The sequence below is a fragment of the Orussus abietinus genome, unplaced genomic scaffold, assembly GCF_000612105.2.
Source record: "Orussus abietinus isolate OABI.00-Male unplaced genomic scaffold, Oabi_2.0 scaffold75, whole genome shotgun sequence".
Taxonomy (NCBI): Eukaryota; Metazoa; Arthropoda; class Insecta; order Hymenoptera; family Orussidae; genus Orussus; species Orussus abietinus.
Window position 1 is genome coordinate 407,129 of NW_019394267.1, and position 11,214 is coordinate 418,342.

The 11,214-nt window shown below is 49.6% G+C and overlaps 1 protein-coding gene across 2 annotated transcripts; it reads left to right on the forward strand.

Annotated features, from left to right (window-relative positions):
* Nucleotides 1-4,140: 4,140 nt before the first annotated feature.
* LOC105696992 lies at nt 4,141-9,513 on the forward strand. Of its 2 annotated transcripts, none has more exons than XM_012419909.1 (2): nt 4,141-5,162; nt 9,415-9,513. In XM_012419909.1, the coding sequence occupies exons 1-2, from the start codon at nt 4,669-4,671 to the stop codon at nt 9,437-9,439; spliced, it is 519 nt and encodes a 172-aa protein (XP_012275332.1). In that variant the 5' UTR covers nt 4,141-4,668; the 3' UTR covers nt 9,440-9,513. The 2 variants fall into 2 exon arrangements, with proteins under 2 accessions (XP_012275332.1, XP_012275331.1); XM_012419908.2 differs by lacking the exon at nt 9,415-9,513 and adding an exon at nt 5,224-5,805.
* The last annotated feature ends 1,701 nt before the right edge of the window (nt 9,514-11,214 follow it).

The following is an 11,214-nucleotide window of genomic DNA, read 5'->3' on the forward strand; positions in this document are numbered from 1 at the left end:
GTTTCCGGAAGGGAATTTGAAACGCTCCTGGCTGGCCCCTCGACCAGCTATATCCGAAGTGGAGATGAAACAGTCTCGAACGAGGAATAGTTTCAAGAACGATCATCGCTCCCCTGGAAAAAGCGCAATTATGGCGGATCCATCAGTGGTCCATAAGTCCCTGGGCGGATAAGATGCCTCCGACACAATAAAAACCCCTGCCAGCGATCTTCGGACTGCCATTGAGGCGTTCGAGTAAAGTTTCAGGAAAAGTGTGATGGTTAAATTAATAAGTGCCGCCTTTGTTTGCCGAGATTTCCGACTGGAAGCGGAATAAAGGGCGGGCCATTCGTCATGGCGTAAAGATGTCCCGGGCATTTCTCGGGGGAGAGGTGCACACTCGTCATGCCGGACATAATGATCGTTACCGCGGGGCTGGGAACGTCGGTCGCCTTTGGCAACGTCCACCGATACCAGGGAGGAAAGAAGGGGCGAGAAAACGCCGCGGAAACGCCGGGAAGAAGGAGAAGCGGAGGATGATATAGCTACCCCGGTATTCTGCACGGAGCCTCCTTGCGGGGGTGGCGGGACAAGATGGCCGCTGGTAGGACTTCCCGGACCCGGGCTCGGGTTTATGTGTCGTAATAAATGGTAATTTAAAACAGCGAGAACTAACAATTTCTTTCTTTATTTCTTTCCACCCCTCGGGCTTCGGCGGAGCTCCCTTCGGAGAGAGAGACACACACAGAGGCGAGTGTTTCCTCGCGCACCCACACGATCTTCCTCGCAGTTAGTGGTAGCTCCGGAGGAAAGGGATGCGCGTATACGCGAGTATATACCCGAGTACATGCGGGATTTATATACAAGGGTAGTTGCCCCCGGCACAAAAGGTACTCGTTCTCCCTAAACTACGGGGTGGCTAGGAGCCGAGTCCTGGAAGGAACCTCCGCCCTCTTCGGCACCTTCTTCCAGGTCCTCCTCTCGACACCTGGAGAACCGGGGTCTATCCTCCGGATAGCTTTTCCTGGCCTCACTCTGGACCCTTAACCACCGGCCCACGTAATATAAAGAGATATGTGCCGCGCGGAATGGCATTACCATTAGGAGATATAGTTTAGCCCAGAAGAGGTGGCCTCGAGATGAAATGAGATACCGCGACTGAATCATGCATGAGCGAAGGTGCGATTCGCTATCTCTTACCTACCTTCGCGCCCCACCTTCGACCTACGACCTCGAGCTTCCCTCGCGGGGGAAACACCCTTGGAAGAGAAGCTGGGCAAAGTGAATATGCCATGATATCCCAACCTGGACCGAACGACGGCTTATTGGACGACCTCGTGACGCGGTAACGAGGTTCTTCCGGTTATTAAAACGGTCGACGAAATCATTCGAGGAGTCGACCGTCGACTTTTCAGATTGGCAGTAGAGAGGAAAGTAGAATAATTATTTTCCGAACGAACGACATCATTTTCCCCGTTCATTGAGCTTTTCCTCTCAGAGTGGATAACGTGCATCGAGTATCTCAGGGTGGGTTCGCCGGGAATTCGTAAAATAGAGGGGGTCTTAGGGTGGATTAGGCTTCGTTGGCGACGAGTCCTTGGAATTTCCTCCATTTTGTGGAGCAGGAGATGTCTCGTAATGGCTCGCCAGATTCCGAAAGAGTCCGGCTCCCTCTCTCGCCACGTGGCTCCCTTGCACCCACTTGCATTATGCTAATTCATCCTTTTAATCCCGCGGCATTGCTGTCCCAGGCTTGCTGCAGCTTTTTGCCCCGGCGAAGATCCGTGTCTCCGCGCCTCCACGGCTCGGCGGTACAGAGTCTGCCTCGCAAAGGAAGAAAAGGAAGAAGAGGACTCCGGAGACCTCCTACGATCGGGAAGAGAAAGGAATCCATTCCGGTACCAGAAGGGATCGAGCCAACCGGACTCCTGAAAAGTCCAGGAACCGATCTGCAGACGTGGAGAACGGAACGAGGAACGAGAGACTCAACCACGGGTCCTTTCGATTTTCTACAACTTGATCAACCCTACTACCCCTTTTGGGTCCCACCAAAAGTGTATCCAATGTCAGATCGAAGAGTGTCGTCCCGATCGTCATTGATCATGAAGCGGATTGGGCGAACCGAGACTTAGAAGGGGGGAAATAAATGCCGACCCTGACGAGAGAAATTTAACCGGGGAATTATTACCGAATATGAAAGGGATTTCGGGCTTGCGAAAGTTTGTCGAAAGAAATCCGCAGACGGCGAGGCATTCCTCGGAGCAAGGGGAAAGAAATGCAGGAACGGCGACAAAGGGGTACGCCAGAAACCCACCCCGCACCGAGGGGGGTTTGCACTTATGCATTTATGCATTCATATTTCCGCGGTCCTCCACTCTCGGATAAGAAGTCGTCCGCGCGGGGTGCCTGCTGCATCCGAGGAGGAAACCTCGCCAAGACGGTGGATGGCGAAAGAGGGACGCCCTGCTGCACCGAGGAGAAGAGGAAGAAGGCAAAGTTGGAATGATAATGCACCCCGGGAAAAAAGAGCCGAATACACCAGACGCAACGACGACTCGAATCGCGAGAACGCTTTCGTCACCGGGACCCGAAAGATGTCCTCGTAGAAGATTGCGCGTCGTTTCCGAACGTCGCTGAAGAACCGTCCCCCTAATTTTAGACATAAATCATCAACATCATTAATCCAGGCGTTAACCCCTTGCGCTTGGATTCAATTTTCGAACCATTCTAGCTGAATGACTCTAACTCGTCATTGTAGCGAAAGGGGTTAAGGGGACGTAAAAGCGGCATCTGTCAATCGAAGCTTCCCTCTGAACTGGATACTGGTATTTACCATAGATGGTGAATCCATCTCGAAAATGTTTAAAAATCGAAATTTCATGGGTGTCAGGACCTTCCTCATAGCCTCCATATTCACGTCATAAAATTCGAAACAATTCGCTGCGCTACGGTCGGAGAAAAGTGTTACGAACGACTCTTTGACTCCACTTTCGCTCCGCCTTAAGGTGATGGTGAAAGTCTCGTTTATTAAACTTTTCTCCAAACTGGATGCATACAATCATATGAAACTTTAACACGTGATTATGGAGGCCCTAAAGAAGAACGCGCTCGTGAAATTTCATTTTTCACAAAAAGTGCGATTTTGGTTCTAGCCTAGGCTAAAGATGAAAAAAGAATTTTTGAAAAATGAAATTTCACGGCAGCACGTTCTCTCTTAGGGCCTCCATAATCACGTGTAAAAGTTTGAGATAATTTGACGTGCCCAGTTTGGAGAAAAGACTTCTTGGTATGTATACATCCCGTTTTCAAATCACCTTAGTGTGATGTGAAAGTGGCGTCGAAGAGGTTTTGTTCATAAAACTTTTCTCTCAATTCGGTTTACCGAATAGTTTGAAACTTTACAACGTAAATAGGGAGACTATAAGGAAGGTCCTGACACCGACGGAATTTCTATTTTTTTCAAATTTCTTTATAGGTATTTAAAAAATAGTATATAAAAAATGAAATTTCGCGAGTTCCAGGCCCTACCTTGAGGATTCAATATTCACGTCTTAAAGTATGAAACGATTTGAGACACCCAGTTCGTAGAAAAGCTTTATGAACAATTGAGCTTTCGGATGCCGCTTTCACCCCCCCTTAAGCCTTGCAGACTGAAATTTCGATGAAAATTCTGAGTCCTGAGAGCCGACGTGGTGCAACCGTCGTCGACGGTTCGTACTCGAAAAAGAGGGATCTGTTTCAAGGAACGAGGACCCTGGCGTCCCGGTGGTCCCGGCGTCCGAGGGAGAAGGAAGTCGCGGAACGTAGGAACGCGGAACGTAGGAAGGAAGGAAGGAAGGAAGGGCGCCCCGGGAGCGTGGCTCCGCCTATCGGCGCGCCGCCTCGCGGTGGTGAATACATTTAGCCTGGTTAGTTTACAAATGAATACAGCGATTGAAGCAACTTATAATATCAATGTACTCCGCTCCTCTCGCTCCCACCTCCAGGATAGAGGCCTGGGGCCATCTCGCTTCCACCCACTCGCGCTCGGTGCTCCATACAGAATGGCCATATTAACTTGATAATTAGCTCGGTTATACGACTTGCAGATGAGGAAAGACTCGGGACGGACGTCGGCTACCCCTACCCGGGGTGGCGGCAGTGTTCCTTGCTCTGCTCTCCTACGCTACGCTCGACTCAGCTCTGCTCCGTCGGATGGATATAGAACCCCTTAGTTCGTATTCCTCTCCCTGTCGGCCAGGAACCCCCGGTCGACCGCCTTACCTTACTTCCCCGGCAGACCTTCCCTGCCTTCGGCCGAACCTCGCGACCCTCCACCACGGATCGGGGTCCTATCCTAAAAGCGTCCCGGTGCCGACCCGCGTACCCGTGCCGCGTCCTGGACCTCCTGGGCCTCCAGGAACCCGGGACCCACCTCGACCTCGCTCGGAAAGGACCCCAGCCGCACTTGCCACGTGGCTATCCGAAAACAAAGCCAATTAGGATGAGCAAAGTGAGACTGGCATGTGAACGGTACAACGGCATCACGCGGGCGACGCCTTCTGGTCGTGCTGGGTCGACGTCGACCTGGCATCCACCTCCCTTGAAGAGGACGTGAGTGCGAAGCGAGAACCTTGTGCCGCGACCGGGGGGGTCGGGACGTGGTGGTTTCCAGGAGAAGTTGTCCCAGAGGATGAGACGCGACCAGTGATGCTCTTAGGGGTTGACGAATGTCAACAATGGCTTCGAATGGGAGCGAACCGTGTTCCGCCGGATGTCGAGCTGGATACGGACGAGATAAGTGGACGAAACGAACCGTCGCGTGGAAGCAGGGACAAGTTCCAGAGCGAAGGCCTAGGTGGCGCCCCGTGGGCAAAACAAAATGGCGGCGACCCAACGCGCGGCCTCCAAGACACGTCGAAGGCCTCGCTGGAGAACTTCGGAATACAAATGACCGTCGTGGGCGCGTTTCTTCGACCGAAGAGGTACGACCGTCGTCGATTGTCGCCTTCCGTCGCCCAGCACAACTTGCATCGACTTTATGACCGGAATACTCAAAATGGCCGCCATATCGGGCCGATGAGTCGCCTTCGACGGTCACCGACGCCTCTAGTTGCGGGAAGATGCATCTCGTCTTCCCACTACTTTTGGACCATTCAAGACCTTGTTCATGGCGACGGAAAACTCCTTCGAGCGTTGGCAATGTATGTGCTGGTGTCCCGATTGAAGTTTTTGCGATTAATCATTTTTTTATTCCCACTTTAGAGAAATAGGTGGCCTTTGGAGGTGTAATGGAGATGGGTTGATGGTTGCTTTTCGGGCGTTTCTTATTCGGAACTCGGGGATGGTAAAAGTCGGCGTTTTTCGGTTTCGACCACAGTCGGCCGTCAACACATGGCGGAGTGGCGCGGTAAATAAATTTCCATGAACGATAAATTTTGAGGGAAGGTGCGGAGGGGAGACCAAGAGACTCGGCGGTGCAACACCTGTCTTCACGGTGTGGGTGCTCTATGAGAAGGGGCGACAAAAATAATGTATGCACCCCTGTGTACACGGCCGAGTCGGGCCACCTGAACCTGCAGGCAAACCGACATCATTTGGACCGGCTGCGTCGTTAGTTGCGGCTGTAACAACGACTTAATAAATAACTCGTTTCGTTCTACCGCGATGTCGTTACTCCGACCTCGTGGTTTCATTGCGCGAGACGTACCGCTTGAAAACCTCGGTACTCGTCTTACTCTCTCGAAAAAGCCTCAGCCAATTGCTCTTTAAACGGTACCAGTCAATATCGTGCCATGGGAAAGAATTCATCGAGCCGAAAGAAAAATATTTCTTCGATTCCAGCTCCTAATTACTTAAATTCCCATAATTACGAGGAAACCTTGGGTCCAATTTACTCGAGTTTGTTTCAGAGAATTATCCTTTGGACTATCGGGATAGTCCATTGGTACCGTTCTAATAAATGCTTCTCAGGTTCGAAGAAGTCTTTAGCTCCGTTCACCATTACCTCGACAAGTCGGGAATGTAAAAGGAGAATCGTCCTCAAATTTCAATTACACCCGTGGCACTAATTTCCGCAAGTCCCTCGAGGCGTGCACAATCCGCGTACGAACCGTACTTCCGTAGCTTATCTTAGAACAGACATGAGAAATCCTTCCTTGCAATAATTACAATCCCCGCGGTTCGTGATAATCGACGAGACATGGACACGACACGTTATCCTGGGGTCCGCGATAATTCAGACCGCCGTTTTAACTGCAAATCTATGACTTGAAAAAAATCCTTCCACGTAAATACAACGGTCATGCTCGATTAGTAACTATTGAATATCCAAGTACCAACCGAAACAACCGAAGGTTGCGCTGGGCATTGGGTCGGAAAAGAAGTGCGACGATACGGATGACACGTTTGCCAGTGATAAGGATAAGGTCATGGAACTAAAACCAGGTTTAGAGGGATTAACCATCGAAAAGGCTCTCTGGATGGTTTCTGGTGGCCCAACTCGAGTCGTTATTACGCCTTATTACGCCGCGCCGTGATTATTTTCATTACCGCGATGCGCGATCCTTATCAGTCGTTAAATATCGATAAGGATACGCTTATGGAACTAAAACCAGGTTTAGAGGGATTAACCATCGAAAAGGCTCTCTGGATGGTTTCTGGTGGCCCAACTCGAGTCGTTATCACGCCGCGCCGTGATTATTTTCATTACCGCGGGACGCGATTCTTATCAGTCGCTAAATATCGATAAGGATACGCTTATGGAACTAAAACCAGGTTTAGAGGGATTAACCATCGAAAAGGCTCTCTGGATGGTTTCTGGTAGCCCAACTCGAGTCGTTATTACGCCGCGCCGTGATTATTTTCATTACCGCGAGGCGCGATTCTTATCAGTAACTTCCCACTGCAGTCGGCGGCGTGCCAGAATCGGGCAGGGGGAAGGGTAGATTAGATTCCATGTTTTTTCTTAATGATTCGAGCAATTAGCCACGCTGACTGCCCTGACTTCTCGTTTCGATCCTCCGGTGCCTTCCCGCGTCGTTCCTCTCTACGCCCTCCGTTTACGGTGGCCGAGCTTATCGTCGAAGGAACGATAACCGATAACGATACCACAAGGATGTACCCTCGTTACGGTACATCGTTCGGTCCGTGAAATCGTTCTCTCTTCTTTTCTCGCCGTTTCTTCCCCCCAAGACGTGGTCTGATTGCCGCACCCGTGATAAGACGTCGCTTTCGTCGAGCGAATTTCTTATCATCGACGCGTAGCGTTTTAAATCCGAGACGACATTTTTATTCCACTAGGGCTACTAATTGTTCTACCATATAAGTTCGAGGTCCTACTTTAGACCTTAAAACGGGCGGAAATTTCCATTCCTTCTACTTTCAGACCTGAAGCGCACTTTAAAAAAAAATGCATTCACTTTTAGTACATAAGTTTGCAGTAAAATCATAAATTTGAAGTCTTAACAGTGAATTAGTATGCATTTGTTATAAAATTCTAACTAAATTCATAATTTTATAACACCCCGTTGTAATTTTATGAAATTGCGAAGGAAAATTATAAATTTTATATTCGACAGTCATTTAGTACGCATCGTTTGAACATCCTTTAGGTGAGTTTTTAATTTTAGGATCGTTTACGTATGTTTATTTTCAAAGAATATGTCAGATTTTATTTGAAAATACGTTATAAAATTAGTTAACCGCGTCTGACTGAAACATCGAGGAGAAATGTTATAAAATTATGATATTTCTTTTTAACAGTGTAGGACGTAATTCGAATAAAGGAGCACGTGAAATGTTGAAAGCAGGACATGAAAATGTAAAACAGGGCCAGAAGAGGTCTTACGTGGGTTAGGCATGCTCAAAAGGGCTAGAATTCGACTGGAAAAGTATTTTCTTTCGGTCCCTACAAGAACTACCCTCCCTTTCCTGCAGGATCTCGAAATTTCAATGAACGTAACGCGTCGTGTATGGAGGCACTCTAGAATCCCAAACTCAGCTTGGAAACCGGGGTAGAAAGTCGATGGGGAGGGCGTAAAATTTGGTGAAAATTCCGGGAGTCGATGCAGACGCGCCTCTTGGTGGCGTCGCCCTGGCGAGGAGTAAAAGCTGCCGAAAGCCGCGGTCGCATTCGCTCGTATTGTTATGTTAACGCGTCCGAGGAGTAACAATCGCGGGTGCGACAATGCCGAGATCCTCTTCTGGGAGGTGCGTTAAGAGTTTCGAGTCTGAGAACCGGAGGACCCCTTTTTAGGGGGGATAAGAAGCGTTACCGTATTACCTAGCGTCTCTCCGAATATTGCGTCACGCATCCATTGCATAAATCCCTGGAAGTGGAGATATATAAATAAGTCAACGGAGAAAACCTCCGAGGATGGGCCAAATAGCTACGCTGTGGGAGAAAAAAAAAAAACGTCTCACGGATTTAGAGAAATATTTTCTTGATTTAAAGAATTTTTTAATTGCCATTTCAATTGTCACGGCGAGACTATGGTTTTCACCCATCGATCGGCATTTTTTTTTTTCGGGTCTCTTCTTGAAGGAATAAAGATCGACGTCGACTTCCGGAAATTCGAGGTTATTTCGGAGAAGGTCGGGATTTATTTAAGGTCTAGATTAATCGAACAGCCATTTAGGCGAACGGGCCGACGTCGGGCGTCGCCGTGCACGGCCCTGGGTGAACCATCCCCTCTACGTATACGAAACTAGGGGCGCAGAGGTGGTGGTGAATATGCAAATGTAATTGATATTACTTTTTAAATATTCCCCACTCCCGACCCTGGCCACCCGTCTGTTGTTCGTTCGACTGCGGCAGAGGGTGCGCCTGCTTTATACACTCTTACTCTAAGTGCCTTTTACCCCGTCCAACCCCACCGGACTCCGGAAAACCACCCCGGCCCCTTCGAGCAAGGGTAATTAATAGGCTAGCCGAGAACCGTGCTAAGATCTCGACGGATAAATCCCGGGGAATCCGCCACCGAGTGGCTCCTTTGCGAATTTTCGACTCTTTTAAAAGTCGACCCGACGGTGCACCCCAAAAGCGTCCTCTTCGAGGCGCGTATAACAATGCACCCCAAAAGCGCTCTCTCCAAGGGACATATAACAAATGATCCTCTATATACACGATCAATGTCCAGATTCTTCCCGAACCGATCTAGATTCATTACGGCGACCTAAAACTGCCGTCTCAGGACTCAATCTTTCATGAAACTATTCCACAAACTGGAGATGAAAATTCCTATAAAAATTCACCGCGAGAAAACAAAGGCCCTGAGGAAGATCTTTACACCCGTGAAGTTTCATTTTCTGTAGAAAATATTTAAAATTCTTCAAAGATCTGGATTCATTAAGGCGACCTAAAAGTACCGTCTCAGGACTCAATTGTTCATGAAACTTTTAAAAATATTTAAAATTGTTGAAAAAGTTAAAATGATGAAATTTCATGAGTTCCAGGACCTACGTAGCGCCATATACATGAAGTACCAAACGATTCGGAGAAAAGTTTCTTAAATGAGACCTCTTAGGCGGTGATTTCATCCCACCTTAACGATGGCCAAGACGCGACCGATACCCGGGGGATATTCTCACGGGACCCTTCCTCCCGATCCGAGCTCTTGCTCCCGGGAGTCCGCAAGAGTCCCTAAGGACGGCGACGTTAATTTATCCAAGGATCGCGGGCGTTGCTCGAATTCCTGAGGAAACCGGCCAAATCGGGCTCGGCGAACGGGGCGGATTTCACGGAGCTCGCCTATACTTCTCTCTCGATCGACGGCCAGAGGGCTGCCGAGCAACGCGATAAATCTCTCGGGCATTATACGCGTTGCTTCGCTCGCTAGCGTGTACTCGCGCATAAGTGCTAACGCCGAGAGGACAGGGGATAAATAATTCCCCGCGAGATCCGTGTAGGAGCTGGCGCGGGTTGCGCCAAGGATTGCGCCAAGGATTGCGCCAAGAATTGCGCTTAATCGGGCCGCAGCCGGAACGCTAACGAGTGGCGAGCGGATTCCGCGACCGAGAGGAAAAATCCGCCCGCGGGGTGGGAACCAGCCACGACCGAACAAGGGACAGTTCGCGATAAGTCGATTCTCTACCGAAGGAACTGCATCGGGATACTTCCCTAAACTCATGAGCTCGATTAACCATACATGATAACAAGTGATTAAAAGCAAGAAATCGATTCTCTACCGAAGGAACTGCATCGGGATACTTCCCTAAACTCATGAGCTCTCTTAAAAACGGATGATAACAAGAGGTTAAAAACGATAAGTCGATTCTTTACCGAAGGAACTGCATCGAGGTTCCTTCATCGATCCAATGCACCCAAACTTCATCGATACTTCCCTCGAATCATCAGCTCGATTAAGCACGGATGATAACAAATGTTTAAAAACCGTTCGTCACTCATAGTGCCTCGAATCGACGGATTTCTTCTGGGCGCGGAATCCGAGATCTCGGAGTGCAACGTTCCGCGGGAAAGGAACTTGCCGGGCGCGAAATCCGTCGCGTTTGTCATCGATGTCTCTGTTCCGCGATGCATATCCTGTCGGAGAACGTTCACGTTCCAGTTGGCAAAAAGGCCGGCCCGGTGTCACCGGAAGGGTCGCAGCACGGATGGACGCGCCTACGAGGAATACCGGAAGCGCGGTCAACGATACCCGTAGCTGCGACCGTAGGAACGTTACCCATGGATCTCTGGAACCCTGTTTACGAAAACGATCCTTCCCACGTTCATTACTCTGTAACATGCTCGATACCAAGGTGATTTTTTAATATTAATCCTGCCATCTTAGGAGAAAAATTGTAAGACTCGCAGCGGGTTGCAGCGAAAGAAATCGCAGGGAAAGAAATCGCAGCGAAGGAAATCGCAGTAAAAGAAACTGCAGCGAAGGAAATCGCAGGGAAAGATATCGCAGCGAAGGAAATCGCAGGGAAAGAAATCGCAGGGAAGGAAATCGCAGGGAAAGAAATCGCAGGGAAGGAAATCGCAGGGAAAGGAATCGCAGGAAAGGAAATCGCAGGGAAGGAAATCGCAGGGAAAGAAATCACAACCGAGGAATTCGCGACCGACGAAATCGCAGCGGGCGAGGTCGCAGCGGACGAAGCCCCTCGAGGACGCCGGGACCGCCGCCCCAATGGCTGGCGTCCCCGTCCAATGAAACCTCGGAAAGCCGGCGAATGAAGGAAACACGGCCATGGGGCGGCTATAGGTGCATCGGGTTGCGTGCCGCCGGTAATTACCACCGACCACAAACG